General features: G+C 40.1%; 1 protein-coding gene across 2 annotated transcripts; it reads left to right on the top strand.

The window, feature by feature from the left end:
* The first annotated feature begins 3,163 nt into the window (after positions 1–3,163).
* Positions 3,164–19,270, top strand: dnaaf4 (dynein axonemal assembly factor 4). 2 transcript variants are annotated; one of them, XM_026177029.1, is made up of 9 exons: positions 3,164–3,419; positions 8,095–8,242; positions 12,161–12,291; positions 12,381–12,597; positions 13,172–13,317; positions 16,115–16,224; positions 16,678–16,831; positions 18,723–18,828; positions 19,056–19,270. In XM_026177029.1, exons 1-9 carry the CDS (start codon positions 3,297–3,299, stop codon positions 19,178–19,180), a joined length of 1,260 nt encoding a protein of 419 aa, XP_026032814.1. In that variant the 5' UTR covers positions 3,164–3,296; the 3' UTR covers positions 19,181–19,270. The 2 variants fall into 2 exon arrangements, with proteins under 2 accessions (XP_026032814.1, XP_026032815.1); XM_026177030.1 differs by lacking the exons at positions 12,161–12,291; positions 12,381–12,597.
* The last annotated feature ends 578 nt before the right edge of the window (positions 19,271–19,848 follow it).

Raw genomic sequence — 19,848 nt, 5'->3', positions numbered from 1 at the left:
TAATGCATATTTTTTTCCACTTACCTTGTTTTTCAATCACTATGTGTTTATACACAACTTTGCATTTAATTATTAGCTATTATTCAGTTCTGGATCTCTTCCACAACAGTTATAGTATTCTGTAAACATTATTAGCCTGATAAAAGCCCCTTTCTGATAAGCTAGACCACCCCTAGACCACCTTTTTACTGTCATACTTTTAGTTAACATATTTTGTTTTGCACTAAGCATATTTTATATGTCATTACGACATTGTGGAAATTGTAGGAACTATTGTACTGCATGTTGGTTCCCCTGGTGCCCCTGAGTGAGATGCACACCCATGTTGAAGTATGAGGATGGCGAGCTTAATGGCAACCCCAAGTTTGTACAACTCACATTAAAGCACAGGTGAAAGTGGTAGTTGAACTCGGACCTGCATGATTCCCGGCCCCCTGGTGGCAATATTGTGTCACTGCACCAAGGACCAGCCCGCTGCAAATAATAATGGACACACAGGTTCACCAGTTGTTTCTTCATAAAGATATCCTGAAGCCAATCGTTAAAGTTCTGTTTGGAAAAGTGACACAAGGAGAGAGAAACAATAAGAAACTGTGTGAAGCCTGACAACAACAGCACCAAACGGTAACAAGAAGGGAATTAATGCAATCAAGTTCATAATTCATTTCTAAAGTCAAGTTAAAAGGAGATTAAGAAATAAGTGCATAACATTTCAAGAAAAACAAAAATGTCACAAACAAATGAAACAGAAATTGAAGTTTCCAGTGCAGAACAAATGGATGAAACCTGTTTAGAGCAAAGAGTGGAAGTAGAGCAGCATAGAAGTGAAAGGCCTCACATGCTCACAGAAAACGGAAAAGAATTCCATAAAGAAAGGTTACAATGGCTTCAACACTGCTTTGACAGTATTTATGACTGTCAAAGCAGTCTGTTTTAAAAGGAGATCTACTTGACATTCTTGAAGGTCACATGAACATTGTACAAAGAGAAGTAGCCAAGCTTAATGATATTTATGATGACTATAGAGCAATGGATGGACCCTCTCATGATATGCATTCCAAGCTATACAAATCCACCTCAGTGACTACAGTAATTTTACAAAACATCAAAGTTCACACTGAAGGAGAAAAGCAAGAGGAGAATGTATGGCCTGATGCCAGCTGTATATTTACATCCTCTTGCTCTGTTAGTGTCTCAGTTCATAGCCAGTTTAAAGCTAATAGAGTTATCTCTAATGCCTCCTCCACCAAAAGACAAGAAGCTGCAGCGCAGTATGAAGCCACAAAGGCTTTGCTTCAGATTAAGACTGAATAAGAGAAATACAGAGAAAGAGTACAATTGCGTGAAGAAGAAAAGAAACGCTTTACTGCAGGACAAGATGCTGCTGCAATGTCACAATGCCTCCTAGAGGAGAAGGAGGAAACTGAGGCATGTTAAAAGAGAAAAGAAGAAAGCAGCTGTGATAAAGAGACAACAAGAGGGAAGTGCTGCATTAAGAAAGTCATTTGAGGACTTGAAAAGAGAAATTGAAAGATGGAAAATCTGAAAGGATTCAAGGCAGCAAAAGCAAAACTACAAGTTTACAAGGAAGGTTACATTTCAGTGAAGCAAGAAAGAGTCACTCCTGCAACTGCCCCTGCAAATGTACAGGTAACAGAGTTCAACAATGCTACTAATCAACCCTCACAACAACAAACAGAGTTAAACATGACTCATTGGAGCGCAGGTGAGCTTGTAAAGGTTTTGGCAGAAGCAATGTCAGCTAATAGACTACCTATCCCAGAGCCCTCTGTATTTAGTGGGCATTCACTTAAGTCTAAGCATTGGAAAGCATCTTTTCAGACTCCAATGTTGTGAAGGAACATTTCCACTGCAGAAAAGATATTTGTCTTACAGAAGTATGTTGGCAGCTGTGTTAAAGAAGCCTTAGATGGGTATTTTCTGATTGGCTCTGAATATCCATATGAGGCAGCATGAACGTTATGGAGAGCCTTTTGTCAATAGCTAACGCCTTTAGGGACAATTTACACTCTTGGCCAAAGGTCACAGGAAAAGATGTATTGCATGTAATCCCATTACATCATACCAAGCCATAAGACAAAGTGACTTTAACAAATCAAACACAAAACCTCAACCTAGTATCTGTAAAATGCTCATTTCTGCCTCTAAGCATGGGTCAGTTGGTGAGGTATGTTTTATATGTTATATAGATAATTTTATGTCTCTATTTTACCCATTTTACTATTGTTGTTTTATGTTGTTAATTGTATGTTGTGTTTTAGCTCAATCAGTTTGTGATCAAGGTCATGCTTTAACAATATCATCCCCATGATCCTGATCACCAGTGACAAGGTAACTGAAACCAGATAATGTAATGATACCCTCGGTATGTTGAATTTGCTCTGTAGCATACGGCACTAGTCTTTACTCCAGCCACCTTCATTTGCTGTTTGCTACTGCTCTAGACAGCCTTCAGTGACTAACTTGAGTATTTAAGACTATCTTATTAGTTAGCCTAGGGAAACGTTTAGGTTGCATTGGGTCATTATCCATTTGCACCGTCAAGCACCATCTGAATAGTTTTGTAGCATTTAGCTGAATCTGAGAAGACAGGAGCTGATTAACAGTAACAACATTTGAAGTGAGTTATGAGAACCACTGAGTCTGGGTCTGGTAGCTTCTCCTCTTTGAAAGGAGATCTTAGAGTTAAGCTTCAGTGAAAAAACTTTCTATTAAATTAACCTCAAAGATGAGGTTGTTATGAAAGAGCATTAGGGCCACTGGCAAACAAAATTTGTGTGAGTCTTTTGTTTGGGGTTTTTGTTGTTGTTTGTTTGTTTGTTTTCCAGAATTCTAAGGGGGAAAAAGCCTGAATTCTCCGTGTCCAATCCAGTTGAAGAAACAGATTTTTTTTCAGGATTCTGGAAATACAACAACAACAAACAAATAGAAATGATTCCCCCACTTTTTTGTCAGCACCTTTAATCCTCTTACGTAGGTTGAGTGCACTTCCTGTGAAAGGTTATGGATTTCGGCTTTGTGGATTTTTATAGAAGAATATATAAAAATGTTTAATGCATTGTGGTTATGCGTTACGAATTTCAGTTTAGGTTTTTCCGACAAACTCAAAGTCAGCATTTTGTTTATGGTTACCATAGTAACATGGCGAGGTGCGACGGGACTTCACGTCGGACACGTTTATGAAAGGAAATAGAGCGATTTTTTTTAATCAAAGCACAACCTTCTGGCTCTTCTAAAATCAGGTGAATCAAACAGTGAGCTCAGTTGTCCCAAAAATGCCTCTGGTCGTGATGGACTACGTCTGGACCCAGACGGAGACGACGCTTTACATTAATGTGCCTCTAAAAGGAACGAATGCCGGGAAGGTAGACATTGTCTGTACGGACGATTACCTCAAGGTAAAGTTCTGAATAAAGGAGTTTTGTATTTTTACTGTTTGTGTATCAAATACTATATCTATGGGACTCGTCTCAGTCAGAGACTAAGCTAGACTGCATAGCATTTTTTTTCTGTGTCACACAGAATTGAGACATATTGAAACGATGTACGGCAGTTTGATCAAGTTTGTGAGCAGCAGCCAACTCAGCTGCCGTATATATTTTCGAGCGCTTTTATCAATGCTTTTGTTGCCATCTACGTGAAAAGGAAAAGAAGGAAAAGAAATATATAAATATAAATTGACATGACCATATTAAGCTTTCTGCATGAGTTTTTCCAAATGCATCATTAAAGCCCCCCCTCCCAACCGGATATTTTTCTACCGTCCCCCTCTGTCTGCATAAAAGCAGTGTCGGAACACACTGTACCATACCCTCGAGAAAAAGGCAAATAACAATGGAAGAGAGACAGACCATCATAACACTTAAAAATGTAGGTCTTTCCTATAGAGAAATTGCAAGAAAGTCAAAGTGTCACTGAGTACAGTTTCCTTCACCATCAAAAGGCATTTAAAAACTGGGGCACACTCTGATAGGAATAGGTCTGGCAGACCCAAAGCCACAACTGAACCAGAGGACAAGTTTCTGAGAGTTAACAGCTTGCGTGATAGGACAACAGCTTCAAGCACAGCTTAATAGTGGTTGTAGTAAACAAGTCTTAGTTTCAACTGAGAAGAGAAGAGTTCAAGCTGCAGGTTTGACGGACGAGTTGCAGCAAGAAAAAGCCATTGCTAAGACGTCATAATAATTATATATATATATATATATACAGGGAGTGCAGAATTATTAGGCAAATGAGTATTTTGTCCACATCATCCTCTTCATGCATGTTGTCTTACTCCAAGCTGTATAGGCTCGAAAGCCTACTACCAATTAGTGATGGGACGTTCTGTATCGAGGCTTCGGAGCGTGTGTCGAGTAATGGAGGGGGCGTTTCCGCGAAGCGCGTATCGAGGCTTGCTTCATTTATGGGAGGAGCTGAAAATGATGACGTCCGAAGCCTCGCTGCCCGGCTGTACCACGTGACTGGTTCATGAAGCGGTTCGAACTTTGCCGCAAATAATCATTTTCCATACTGCCAGCATAAATATACACAGTATACTGCCATCACTACAATATACATGTTTTACACACTCCTTTTGTTGTTGACATTTACAGGCTGTGTGCAAAATGCCACACTCTTCAAATTCATGCCAGCTATTATTTTTACGTCCAGTAGGTGTCCTGCTAGAGCAAATGAAGCTTCATGAAGCTTCGCGTTGGGGTGAACCAATTGGATGAAAAGCTTCAGTGCTTCATGGGGCTTCATCTGCCCATCACTACTACCAATTAAGCATATTAGGTGATGTGCATCTCTGTAATGAGAAGGGGTGTGGTCTAATGACATCAACACCCTATATCAGGTGTGCATAATTATTAGGCAACGTCCTTTCCTTTGGCAAAATGGGTCAAAAGAAGGACTTGACAGGCTCAGAAAAGTCAAAAATAGTGAGATATCTTGCAGAGGGATGCAGCAGTCTCAAAATTGCAAAGCTTCTGAAGCGTGATCATCCAACAATCAAGCGTTTCATTCAAAATAGTCAACAGGGTCGCAAGAAGCGTGTGGAAAAACCAAGGCGCAAAATAACTGCCCATGAAGTGAGAAAAGTCAAGCGTGCAGCTGCCAAGATGCCACTTGCCACCAGTTTGGCCATATTTCAGAGCTGCAACATCACTGGAGTGCCCAAAAGCACAAGGTGTGCAATACTCAGAGACATGGCCAAGGTAAGAAAGGCTGAAAGACGACCACCACTGAACAAGACACACAAGCTGAATCGTCAAGACTGGGCCAAGAAATATCTCAAGACTGGTTTTTCTAAGGTTTTATGGACTGATGAAATGAGAGTGAGTCTTGATGGGCCAGATGGATGGGCCCGTGGCTGGATTGGTAAAGGGCAGAGAGCTCCAGTCCGACTCAGACGCCAGCAAGGTGGAGGTGGAGTACTGGTTTGGGCTGGTATGATCAAAGATGAGCTTGTGGGGCCTTTTCGGGTTGAGCTCAACTCCCAGTCCTACTGCCAGTTTCTGGAAGACACCTTCTTCAAGCAGTGGTACAGGAAGAAGTCTGCATCCTTCAAGAAAAACATGATTTTCATGCAGAACAATGCTCCATCACACACGTCCAAGTACTCCACAGCGTGGCTGACAAGAAAGGGTATAAAAGAAGAAAAACTAATGACATGGCCTCCTTGTTCACCTGATCTGAACCCCATTGAGAACCTGTGGTCCATCATCAAATGTGAGATTTACAAGGAGGGAAAACAGTACACCTCTCTGAACAGTGTCTGGGAGGCTGTGGTTGCTGCTGCACGCAATGTTGATGGTGAACAGATCAAAACACTGACAGAATCCATGGATGGCAGGCTTTTGAGTGTCCTTGCAAAGAAAGGTGGCTATATTGGTCGCTGATTTGTTTTTGTTTTGTTTTTGAATGTCAGAAATGTATATTTGTGAATGTGGAGATGTTATATTGGTTTCACTGGTAAAAATAAATAATTGAAATGGGTATATATTTGTTTTTTGTTAAGTTGCCTAATAATTATGCACAGTAATAGTCAGCTGCACACACAGATATCCCCCTAAAATAGCTAAAACTAAAAACAAACTAAAAACTACTTCCACAAACATTCAGCTTTGATATTAATGAGTCTTTTGGGTTCATTGAGAACATGGTTGTTGTTCAATAATAAAATTATTCCTCAAAAATACAACTTGCCTAATAATTCTGCACTCCCTGTACAGTGGGGCAAAAAAGTATTTAGTCAGCCACCGATTGTGCAAGTTCCCCCACCTAAAATGATGTCAGAGGTCAGTAATTTGCACCAGAGGTACACTTCAACTGTGAGAGACAGAATGTGGAAAAAAAAATCCATGAATCCACATGGTAGGATTTGTAAAGAATTTATTCGTAAATCAGGGTGGAAAATAAGTATTTGGTCAATAACAAAAATACAACTCAATACTTTGTAACATAACCTTTGTTGGCAATAACAGAGGTCAAACGTTTACTATAGGTCTTTACCAGGTTTGCACACACAGTATCTGGTATTTTGGCCCATTCCTCCATGCAGATCTTCTCGAGAGCAGTGATGTTTTGGGGCTGTCGCCGAGCAACACGGACTTTCAACTCCCGCCACAGATTTTCTATGGGGTTGAGGTCTGGAGACTGGCTAGGCCACTCCAGGACTTTCAAATGCTTCTTACGGAGCCACTCCTTTGTTGCCCGGGCGGTGTGTTTTGGATCATTGTCATGTTGGAAGACCCAGCCTCGTTTCATCTTCAAAGTTCTCACTGATGGAAGGAGGTTTTGGCTCAAAATCTCACGATACATGGCCCCATTCATTCTGTCCTTAACACGGATCAGTCGTCCTGTCCCCTTGGCAGAAAAACAGCCCCATAGCATGATGTTTCCACCCCCATGCTTCACAGTAGGTATGGTGTTCTTGGGATGCAACTCAGTATTCTTCGTCCTCCAAACACGACGAGTTGAGTTTATACCAAAAAGTTCTACTTTGGTTTCATCTGACCACATGACATTCTCCCAATCCTCTGCTGTATCATCCATGTGCTCTCTGGCAAACTTCAGACGGGCCTGGACATGCACTGGCTTCAGCAGCGGAACACGTCTGGCACTGCGGGATTTGATTCCCTGCCGTTGTAGTGTGTTACTGATGGTGACCTTTGTTACTTTGGTCCCAGCTCTCTGCAGGTCATTCACCAGGTCCCCCCGTGTGGTTCTGGGATCTTTGCTCACCGTTCTCATGATCATTTTGACCCCACGGGATGAGATCTTGCGTGGAGCCCCAGATCGAGGGAGATTATCAGTGGTCTTGTATGTCTTCCATTTTTTGATGATTGCTCCCACAGTTGATTTTTTCACACCAAGCTGCTTGCCTATTGTAGATTCACTCTTCCCAGTCTGGTGCAGGTCTACAATACTTTTCCTGGTGTCCTTCGAAAGCTCTTTGGTCTTGGCCATGGCGGCGTTTGGAGTCTGACTGTTTGAGGCTGTGGACAGGTGTCTTTTATACAGATGATGAGTTCAAACAGGTGCCATTCATACAGGTAACGAGTGGGGGACAGAAAAGCTTCTTACAGAAGATGTTACAGGTCTGTGAGAGCCAGAGATTTTCCTTGTTTGAGGTGACCAAATACTTATTTTCCACCCTAATTTACGAATAAATTCTTTACAAATCCTACCATGTGGATTCATGGATTTTTTTTTCACATTCTGTCTCTCACAGTTGAAGTGTACCTCTGGTGCAAATTACTGACCTCTGTCATCATTTTAAGTGGGGGAACTTGCACAATCGGTGGCTGACTAAATACTTTTTTGCCCCACTGTATGTATGTGTGTGTGTGTATATATATATATATATATATATATATGTATGTATGTATGTATGTGTGTGTGTGTATGTGTGTGTGTGTGTATGTGTGTGTGTGTGTGTGTGTGTGTGTGTATGTATAAAAAAATATATATCTGTACATATAAATTCAAAATTCAATTCAAATTAATCGCTAAACAAGAACCAGACGATGGTCTTACATTTCTCTTAACAACAATTCTTACAGTATAATATGTATTCATTCACAGGTGCATTTCCCGCCTTATCTGTTTGAAGCCTTCTTGTTTGAGCCTGTTGATGATGACAGAATCGCAGTAAGGGTTGCAAATGGATGTGCAGTCATCACTTTGCCAAAAAGGACCAACAAAGTGTGGAAGCATCTGATGATAAGTACGGGTAAGAGCTTCAACTTGTGGTCATTTCAGTAAACAACAAGGCTCTGGTCTTCTGAACCCATGATAATGTATCATAATACATTTGTACATGTGACAGTTCAAGAAGAGACAGAGTTGGTCATGCAGCAGTCCTGAAGTTTTTGATGTGGTAAGCTGGATGTTTTCCTGTGAACAGTGTCTCTTGAGGGCTTTTATCTGGCAATTACAAGCTTGTAAAATTATGTAAAATTGACTTGAAACACTTCCTGTATTAAGGCTAATTTACATCATGGAGCCCTGGTTTCATAAACTGACAAGGATATAAAACTTACTGTGTAGCTGGATTTAAAACATAAGTGCTGAAAGTTAAAGTTATCAAAACATGTTTAGCATGACATCATTGGATTCCCAATTATGCCTCGATAAGAAACATAGTTATGTTTGTAGTGTGAGGCACATGTAGTAACCTGATATGTTGTTAACTGTTTGAGTGTTCTTGGGATAGAGAGACTATTTTATTGCATAAAATAGCGCTGATCACATCAGCTGATTGCACCTCTCTGTACATCCAGCCACACAAGGAAAAAACAGTTTCTGACTCCAGCTTGTCCATCCAGCGAACCACCTGTCACCTGACTCAAACAGGCTCCCCTCCACACTGTTCTGATTCATAAAATGGTTTATAAAAACGAAAATTATGGCTAACAGGTGGATTTTTCTGTCTCAGTGCAGCTAGTCCAATGAAGAAACGCTTACTGCTTAAGAGACAGAGTGAAAGTGAACAGTATATTCTTGGTTTCTTAAGATAAACATTGTTGCAGCTCGGGGCAGTACAAAGGTGGCCCCCTAAGGCCCCCTAAGGGGTCACCTTTGTACTGCCTTCCCTTGTCTTCCCTTGAGTTATTGGTTCTGTTAAAATTAGCTAACATAAACTAATGTGAGTGTATTGACTGCAACCAACCAAGAAACCTGATGATGTCATGTTCTGTACTAGCACAAGATGGCAGTAAACATTTTTTAAGAACTTAAACTCTAAGCACGTATTTCTTAAATCTAGCTACACAGGCAGTGTTAAATCTATATCACTTTTTGAGAGTGGGGTGTAAATTAGCCTTTATACATCTGACGTTGCTATCACTTGGTATAGCTACGTCTGTCATTACGGCCATCTTTCTCTGCTTGTCTATGTCTGGTTGGTTAGCCATCACCAGTTTGTGCATCTGTTATCTCATGAGACAACAAAGATCCATGAGTTGTGGCTTTCCTAGCGGCCTCTTCATGGTTCCCATTTATTTGCGGGATTCCCAGAATCCAACTATACTTCTAGCTGTACATCTGTCAGTGAGTCGATGTCTTTTTCACTCCTGGCATACAGCTTGATGCCATCCATGTAGGGGATATGGCTAACGACTGCTCCATTTCGTAGTCCATGATTGACAAAGTACAAACTGTTAATGTTGAAAACAACATGAAAACAATAGTAGTGTCCATAAAAACAATGACAAAAGCTATTATGGGTGGGGAAATGCATTACTGATTTGAGAGCTGCACTAAGAGTAGTGAGAATGTTTTTCTGCTGTGAAATCAAGAAAAACTGTGATACCAACTGGTAGGCTTATTTTTTCAAACAGTGCTTGTGCATTTTTGCAGGGGTTTTGTTAGGTAAGCCATGTCATTGTTTATCTCATTTTTCTCATTCACTTCCTATCTCTCTGACAGAACTTTTATGGTGAGTATGGATACATGCTCCTCTAAGATCCATAAAATGACATGTGGTGTGCCTCAAGGGTCGGTTCTAGGCCCTGTACTTTTTAATTTGTATATGCTCCCTCTCGGCGGTGTCATCAGGAGGCATGGAGTGAACTTTCACAGTTACGCTGATGACACACAGCTGTACATCTCCGTGTCTCCTGATGACACCAGACAAATGGATGCCCTTTTTAACTGTATTTTAGATATACGATCTTGGATGGCAGAAAACTTTTTACAACTTAACCAGGACAAAACTGACGTTTTAATTGTCGGTCCTGAGGCTCAGAGAGAGAAACTCTTGTCTAAATTAGAGGCATTTTCACTATGTCCTTCGCTACAAGTGAAAAACCTGGGTGTTATTTTTGACTCTGAGCTTGGTTTTATCCCACATATTAAACATGTAACTAAAATTGGATTTTATCATCTAAAAAATATAGCCAGAGTCCGCCCTATTCTCTCTCGGGCCAACACGGAGATGTTGATGCATGCTTGTATTACCAGTCGCATTGATTACTGTAATGCCCTGCTCTCTGGTCTTCCTAAGAAGAATATTTCAACTTTACAACTCTTGCAAAACTCGGCAGCTCGTGTGCTGACGAAGACCAGAGGGCGGGCCCACATTACACCGGTTTTAGAATCGCTGCACTGGCTCCCCGTGTGTTTCAGGATCGATTTTAAAGTTCTTTTATTGGTTTTTAAATGTCTTAATGGTCTTGGGCCTTCTTATCTCTCAGATCTGCTTTTACCATACGAACCCTCGCGGACCCTGAGGTCCTCTGGTACTGGCCTTTTGATTGTCCCTAAAGTCAGGACACATACTCACGGAGAGGCAGCGTTTCAGTGGTATGGTCCTCGTCTGTGGAACAGCCTGCCGGAGGAGCTCAGGGCCGCAGAGAACGTACATGTTTTTAAGAACAGGCTCAAGACCCACCTTTTTAATTTAGCTTTTACTTAGCGTTTATTTATTTTTTATGCTTATTTATTCTATCCTGTTATTCTATTATTAATTTAGGATTTACCTAATATTTGTTTGATTTTATTCTTATTCGTTTTTTAATCTTCTTACTCTATTTATATTTATATTGTATCCTGTTCTTATTTATTTTATCATTTTACCCTATATATATTGTATTGCGTCATATCTCCAGTTTTTCCTCGGAGGGCGCTCTCTGCACCGGGGCTGTTATTGACCGTGGCTGCTGGGTCTCTGGGGTCCTCTCAGCCTGGCTGGGGGGCTCCTTTGCCTCCCTCCTGCTGTGTGCCCAGCCTGGAGGCTGCGGTCTGTGACCGGCTCCCGGTGCAGACGGCTCCCTGTTATAGTGTTTCCTCACTTGGCTCATGCGAGCCCAGCCCAATTTTTACTCTTTAAGTGTGCGCGTGTGTGTATGTGTGTGTGGGTGGGGGGATATATGTGTATTGAGAGTGTGGGGAGTGAGTTGGAGGGTGGGGTGGGCTGCTTTTAACTATGTAAAGCACTTTGTGCTACATTTTCTCTGTATGAAAAGTGCTTTATAAATAAAGATTGATTGATTGATTGATTGATTGATTGATTGATAAATATGTGTCCGTTTATATTTGCACCAGAAAAAGAGCCACACACACTTCATTGGTTAACCAGCTGGTTGATTGGTTATAAGGTTCTTCTCCTCAGATATTTTATTTGCCAGATACTTTGGTAAATATCTCATCCCCGGGATGATCGTTCTTATAGATTAATAAAAAAAATAAAAATAAGAAATGCTAAAATTAATCACCAAATATACCAGGTGAGGTATAGGTGTGGGAGACACTGAACTAGTCACTGGAGCTCATATTAAGCTGCTATTTCTTTACCCTTAGACACTAGAGGGAGAGCATTATCCCGAGCTTTGTTTTGCTCTTCAAAATGCTTCAAATCACATCAGGAGTGTTTTAGAAGTTTGTTCCTTGTTTGTTCCTCTGCTGATGCTCTGTGCACAGCTTCTATCAAAATTGGAAATCACTGCATATTTTTCTACCCTTTCTGTGCCCTGCCTGTTCAGTATTCATAAACGTGTTGGGCACATGAAGTTACTTCAGCTTTAGTATTACTTCAGTTCAGTTGTTGATAGATATTCGCCCAGTTGCCCAACCAACCCTAGCAGGCTTTACTTGGGATTTTAATCTTAGTGAAATTACTCGATTAAATTAAGTTCATAATGTTTTTCAGATAATAAAGAAAAAATGGAGATCAGACAGAGGGCCCTGTTAAAATACCACGAAAAGCTTTCTTCAGAGTCTAGAAACAAGGCAGCAAAACAACAAGAAGAGAACAAATATGCTCTGGAGACAGTGATAAAGGTAATTTTCCACTCTGTTTAATCACCAAATTCTCCTGTTTGATCCTGAAAAGAGCCTCTAGTGTTTTGTTATATTTTCCTTGAGTTCAGCTTGAAAAAGAGGAACGAGACAGTATCCAGAAGATAAAGGACACAGAACAAGAGAAAACCACACAAGAGTTGGCTGCATGGCATTTCAGACAACAACAAAAAGCAGAGCAGGATGTCCAGCTAAAATTGCAAAATCAAAAAGCCAAAGCACGCCAACTAAGAACAGAGACAGAGAGGCAAAAATGTGGACCTCCCAACCAAGAAAAAATGAAATTGGGTGAGTAAAAAAAAAACACAAATAAACAAAAAAGCAGGAAATGCAACTCTTGAGGTGACATAGGCAGCATTCACCTAGGATGTTTTGCAAGGACAGGAAAAACTATGCAAGCACATGGCGAGCCTGCAGTCCACGGAAAGGGCCTCCAACTGGGTTTGAACCCAGGACCCTCTTGCTCTGAATTAACATTGTTAACCTCAAGCCATCATTACACTTCTTTTAGGTAGCATGGTGTCATGGTTAGAGCTGTTGCCTCATAGCAAGAAGGTTCCTGGTTTGAGTCTCAGCTCCACACAGAAAGACTCCCAGAGTTTTTCTGTGTGGGGTTTGCATCTTATCCTGTGTCTGCCTTCCTCTGAGTACTTCAGCTTTACCACATAGTCCAAAAACATGTATATTAGGTTAATTGGTAATTATAAATTGGCCATGGATGTGAGGTAGGCAAAGTGCTTAAAGTGAAGCTTCATAGAATGACAAATGGTCCAATTTTGTCTTGCAGTCTACATTGTTTTTTCCTGGTGCTTAGATTTGGCGTTATACAGGCTGATATTAATGAACATACTCCTGCTTGCAGATCAAAGAAGCAACAGTAATGCAAAGAGCAAGAAAGCCCAACATGAACTCCCTCCTCCAAGACTCAGTGGAAACATTCAAGTTACATTCACCCCAAGAATCTTTCCAACAGCTCTCAGAGAGTCCAGACTTCCAGAGGAGGAGGAGGTGAGTTCCTGAATGCTGTGAAAACCAATACCACCACCAAAAAGAATTATGGAGTATGGAGTTTAAATAACCACTTTAAGAGAGTATTTGAACAACAATAACATGGACTGTGGCTCCAGTCTAAGAGTTAGGATTTTAATCACACTTAACATACATATGTACAGAGTGTAGCAAATAAATTATTGCATGATCATTTATATAATACAAAATGTGGTTGTTCATTCGGGTATTTGGATAACTGTACACTCCCTTGGTCCCCAAAGATAACATTAATCCACTGGGGGGGAAAAACTGAAATAGAAAAAAAATAATATGGAGTATTTTTGCATCTTAGCTGTACTGACTGTATGACAGATGGATGCCATGGCTTCACTACTTCCCACTGTGCACTTGTGAGGGCTACCATGTGGAATTTTTTAAAGCCAGAATCTGCCCAGTAGGACTGAGATGCTGCGTCACACTCCCATCCACTCACACGCTGGTGACTGCAAAAGTGCCCCCATGCACTTCACACATGGGGTCTTTTAATGCACTGCATTAAAGGTTTGTTGTTGGCTAGTTAGCCATGCTACACACCTTTGTTGCTGTCATTATGTTTGAATAATTCATCACTCCTTAGTTTTTTTTATCCTCGTTTTATAACTGGAGACGACATCAACTGCACACTCCACAGAGGCCCAGAGTTACTGTAAATATCTGAATAATCTGCAAATTAGATGTTGTCTTTTGTGATTTGAACATAAGACTGGGGATGACATAAACAAAGAGAGTCCACAATATTATCAGCAGCTAAATTCACCCTGGGGAAAAACAAGCTGCAGAAACCATTAGGACCAAGCTGGTCTGGATTTCCTGGGTTAAGGCCAGCTTGGTCCTAGTAGTATGAAGCTTGCTAAACAACAAAACAAACACTCCAGTTTACAATTCTTAATGTGTCTTTCTTTATAAGTTATATAGATGATTAATCCCTTTTTGCCTTTAGCTTTCTCAGTAAAACACCTACAGCTTTCACTGACAGTACATCATTTGGTACCTTTAGCTTTTTTTGATCAGTTAATTTATGAGTTATGACAAATTTACTCCAAGATTAAATGAGCATATATAGTGTGATTTATCTGTTATCACTGGATGGTTCTGAGGTCTGAATCTGAGGGCAGATCATATTACCACAAAGAAAAAAGAATCATCACCAAATGTCAAATGTGCAGTTCAGTTTATCTCTCAAACCGAAATAAAGTGGATCTTCACTCTACCGACAGGTAATGTTTTCTTCACATTTCGTGAGTCTACAGTTCTGCTGACAGCTGACATGTAAAAAAAAATAAAAAATAAATATAAACAGCTGGTGCTGAAAAATTAATTAGTGGAGAAATTAAACATACAATTTGTTTTAACACACCAAATGTTTATATTTGGTTTCAGCACAGCATATTAGACTTTGTTATATTTTTCACACTTTTTTTTTCCAATTAATCTTGTGTCTTTTATTTAGTTAAAATCAGTTGTGTTATCAAGAAACAGAAGTTACAAACTGGAAGTGATATTACAGCCAGTCATTGTGAAGAATACAGTGGCAACATTTTCAGTCCTCTCAGTACTTCATCTTCTGTTAAAACTGTGTTAAACGTGATATTTATGAGGGATTGAAGTATACAATATTTTGAAACATTCAAACATACAGTAGGTTTTTTTTCAGGTTAATTTGATTGATAAGGATAAGGATAAGCTTTATTTGATATGCATGGATTAGTAAACTAACACCAGCTTTCCCCAACAGCTGACTGTTCATTTTAGCACGATAGCTAAGGACTAATTACTGATTAGCTTACAAACACCTTTAGCTTAACAAAAAAGGGTGATGATGCCACACGTCTTTCTGACAGTTAGTGCAGTTTACTGCAGAACACCTCAGGCTGTCAGTGTAGAGCAGACAGTCGCTGTCAAAGATGCAGGACTTACAGGCAAACTAAACAGGAAGTACGAGAAACACACACACTGAGACACATAACAGACCGAGGGACGAGAGACAGAGGGTGAGAGACGCACACAGAGTCACAACTGGTAAAACAGACAACTAGGCAAACAAACATGAAGACAAGACTGACTAAACTGGGAAACAGTTTATACATACGTCTCATCCTTTGTATTTCCATACTTTTCTTTTTCTATGTATGGAAATACAAAGGATGAAACTAAAAAGCACAAGAAAACTAAACAATACCAAATAAAGACTAAGAAACGTGGAACATTATAACGATAAACAAGGTCCAAAAAGTCCAATAACCAAAACACTGGGTGGTACCCTAACATTTGACTCTGTTGGAAAGTAAATACTGGACCACCTCTCAAAATTCAGGCTTTATCTGCAGTTTCCAAGCAGAGATGCACAGGTTTCTTAGTGATTGCAAAGCAACTTGGTGAAGCAACTTTTGATTTAGTTTAACAGTTTGACCCCAGTGTTATCTGCTAACATGGAAGACATGGGGTTTATGATTAATACTGCAGTCAGGCACCAGGGGGCAATAGAGATGCTTTGGATTCATTTTGGGGGAGCTGTCAGGTTGTACATGTTTTCTACAGTCACTGCTATTTGATCACTTATGTAGATCTGGCTTTTGTTTGTAAAACAGATAACATTACTACTGGCCCTGCTATTGAGAATAATTTCAAATACTGAAGATCACCCAGTAGGATGGAAGACACACCTTTGTCACTTTTTTATATGCTTTTTTTGTTTGTTTGTTTGTTTGTTTGTTTGTTTGTTTGTTTGTTTGTTTGTTTGTTTTTAACCAACTAGTGGCTGAGAAAACAAGCTGAAACCCGACGAAAAGTGAATGTGGATGTTGGTGAGCTAGAAGACCTGAAGGAAGAGGAGAGGAACCCTTACTGGTTAAAGGACAAAGGAGAGTGAGTGAAGTGTGTCAGCAAACAGAGTTTAGTTTAAAAAAAAACATTTAAATTATTTTTTTTACAATTTTTAGTAACTTTCAAGATTTTCTTTCCAATTTCAGTTCAGTTTAGTTTCCAGGGTGGATGTCCTTTTTTAGTCTGGTTATTATTAGTTTAGTGTTAGTTTGGGTTTTTTGATTTTGTTTTTTATTGATTGAAATATTTTCTAGGGGCAGAGTTTAACAAGCTCCAAAACATTTTTTTTAACAGTTTGACTGTTAACTAACTGTTTTCCTTACCTGTACTTTCAAAGTGTCTCTAAGGAGGTTTACTTTTTGTTATTTTTCTAAGTACAAACTATTGTTATTTTTGGGGTAACTGAAAAATTTTTTTTTTCGTGCTTAATTTCACTGTTTAATTAATTGTATTTTCCTTGTTATCAGCTCTGTTTAACAGAACTTTATTTTTTAGCAAATGTTTTGCCACTGGGGACTTCCTGGGAGCAGTGAATGCCTATAGCTTGGCTATCAGGGTTATGGGGAAGATCCCTGCTTTGCATTCGAACAGGGCCGCATGCCATCTGAAGTTAAGAAATTTTCACAAGGCCATTGAAGACTCCTCTCAGGTATTTTTTCTTTTATAGCTTTTTTAATTTTTACTTTTACCTTTTTTAGTCTTTTTTGTGATAGACAGGCAGAAAGCTGGGAGTTGCATTAAATGGCCTCAGAGCAGATTTGAACTAGGATCACTGCATTATATCCTGTATTGCGAACAGTATTCGCTCATCAACCAATGTATATGAACTTACGTTTTAACATCCCAGTCTTAATCCATAGGGTTTGATATGATGATAAGGTCCCTTTGCTGATATAACAGCTTTAACTCTTCTGGGAAGGCTTTCCACAATGTTTAGGAGTGTGTTTATAGAAATTTTTGACCATTATTTCAAAAGTGCATTTATGAGTTCAGACATTAATTGGGAGTCAGCACAAGGATAAGTAGACCTGGGAAGAATTAGTCTCTGCACTAATTAATTACAAGGGTGTTCTGTACGTTGAGATCTGGACTCGCTGCAGGCCTATAAAGTTCTTCCACACCAAACATCTTCATCCATGTCTTTAAGGACCTTGGTTTGTGTGCTGGTGTGCAGTTATGTTGGAACACTTGGGGACCATCCCCAAACTGTTCTCATGAAGTTGGGAGCATGAAATTGCCCAAAATGTCTTAGTATGCTGAAGCATTAAGAGTTTCAACACCTGAAAAATAACCCCACACCATAATCCCGCCTTCACCAAACTTTACACTTGCAGTCAGACAAGTACTGTTCTGCTGACACAAACCAAAACTCATCCATCGGATTGCCAGATGGAGAAGGGGTGTCTGTGGTTTAGGGGGTAAACCAGGCCATCTACTATTCAGAAGGACCTTGGCTGCCTCAGTCTACATGACAATTATCCTTGGACAAGATACTAACCGCAAGGTATTCTCTGAAGCATCCAATGGGGTCAGGGTGTAGGTAGGATCCGGACCCAAACACGGGACTCTTCTGAGAGAAAATAGTGAATTTATTTACAGTGAAAAACAACAGGTAAAATATATACAAGTCCCGGCAAGGTGATCTTCTTCAAAATCCCCACACAGTGCTTGTGTCCGTGAACAGTGAAATGGAAAACTCCCATGCAATCCGTGACTCTGCTCCTGTGAAAACACACTCTGCTCCCGATTCCTAGTGAAGATAAACACAGTGAGTTAGCTAGGCAATCCATCTCCAGAGCGAGGTTTTTCAAAAGCAAGTCCACGGCTGTACTGATGAGGTAAACTCAACGATCCAGCCACACTGTTAGGACGCTCTCAATCAGCTGCAGCTGGCGGCAGCTGATGAGCGACAGGTGTGGCTGCCTCCACAGCAGGAACACTTTTGGATCGAATGATCATTGGGGATCCTAAACTTCCGGGAGCACGAACGTCAACATAAACACACATAACGGGGAAACGGGGAAAAGGAGGGAGAACAAAAAACACCACAAACATGGACACAACGGGCAGGTCTGCCGGTGAGAACTGCCAGACCATGACAATTGGAGTATGAGTGTGAATGTGTGAATCTTAGATACAAAGCACTCAAGTAAAAAAATTTGCTTTTATGAATGGGTGAAAGAGGCATGTTGTGTAAAGCACTTTGAGTGCTCCAGTGGAACATATAAAAGACCAATCCACTGCTCTAATGGTAAATAAACAGACTCTGCAGAACTTCTGTGTATCGGCTGACCCTGCTCGGTTGATTTACGTGGTCGGCCACTTTGTGGCTGAAGTTGCTGTTGTTCCCAGTGGCTTCCACTTTGTTATAAAACCACAAACATTGACTTTAGCAGCGAGAAAATTTCACAACTGGATTTGTTGCACAGGTGGACTGACAGATGCTCTGGATGGTCCAACTCTGACAATGAATGGTCAAGATTTATTTACTTTCCAGAGGAATAGCATACAGTAAACATCTGCCCACTTTTTTACTGCAGGCACTTGATCTGCTGACTCCACCAGTCCCTGCCAATGCAGCTGCCAGAGTTCGAGCTTTTGTCCGTCGAGGATCTGCCTTCTGCGAGCTGCAGGCCTATCCAGAAGGTTTGTTGCTTTAAAATGTCAATAAGTTGATGTGTTGCACTCAGTGATTTGTTTCGGACTTTACTTAGAACTTGTTAGCCATGACTCAAGGCTTGAGTTGTAACTTGCATGACAGTAACTTTGTCCTACCTAAGGGCAAGGGTAAGGTCAAATATGTGGAGCGTGTTTTTTACAGTGACTCAAAAGGTGTCCAGGTCTCAACTGATCTACCTACAATTTCATTTCAGGGCTCCAAGACTTCCTTGCTGCTCTGAAGATTGACCCTAATAATGAAGCGCTGTTGGTGGATACACAGAGAATCAGAGACATCATTCAAGGATCTGCTGTCAATCCTCCCAGTGAGACAGAGTGACACACGACATTTGCTTTGTACGTTATGTTCATGAAATGTTTTACAGAGGGCTGGTTTCAGGTTCTTTATTAAATATTAAAAATTCTTGTATTTTATTTACAAAGGTCATACATTTTTATCCATCCTTAGCTTTTAAATGTATTCTGTACATCCTTTGTAAACAACATCCTTTGAAAAATACAGACTTTTGAATTGTATCATAGGTAAAGCCAGGCTACTTTTGTAGTGTCTAGTGTCTCATTAAGTAATACCATTCTTAGTTTTAAATGATTTTCATGATCAGTTAATTGTATATTATATAAAATGTTGGGGGAAAAAAGAAATCCATGTTGATGTCATATTGTGTCCAGTAAAGTCCAGCATATTCAGTTCACAAAAATCCATTTTTTTTGTTTTGTATATCCAATTCATGGTCACAGTGTCGCTGGAACTATTACAGTCATAGGGTAAGAGGCAGGTTACACCTTGGAGAGGTTGTTAGCTTGTTACAGGGTCAGAGTCACACATTACAAACAAACATTTATGCCACCAGCCAGTTTAGAAGCACCAGTTAAAAGGGAACAGTTAAACGTGAGCTTTTTAAAGGAATAGGTAAACTAAGGAATAGAGCAAGAGATAAATAATAATTAATAATTAAAGTGGTGTATAAACACACAGTAAGTGAAAAA

This window comes from Astatotilapia calliptera, chromosome 7 (genome assembly GCF_900246225.1).
Source record: "Astatotilapia calliptera chromosome 7, fAstCal1.2, whole genome shotgun sequence".
NCBI classification, from domain to species: domain Eukaryota; kingdom Metazoa; phylum Chordata; class Actinopteri; order Cichliformes; family Cichlidae; genus Astatotilapia; species Astatotilapia calliptera.
Note: the sequence above shows the minus strand (reverse complement) of the source record. Positions and strands in the feature narration are given on the sequence as shown.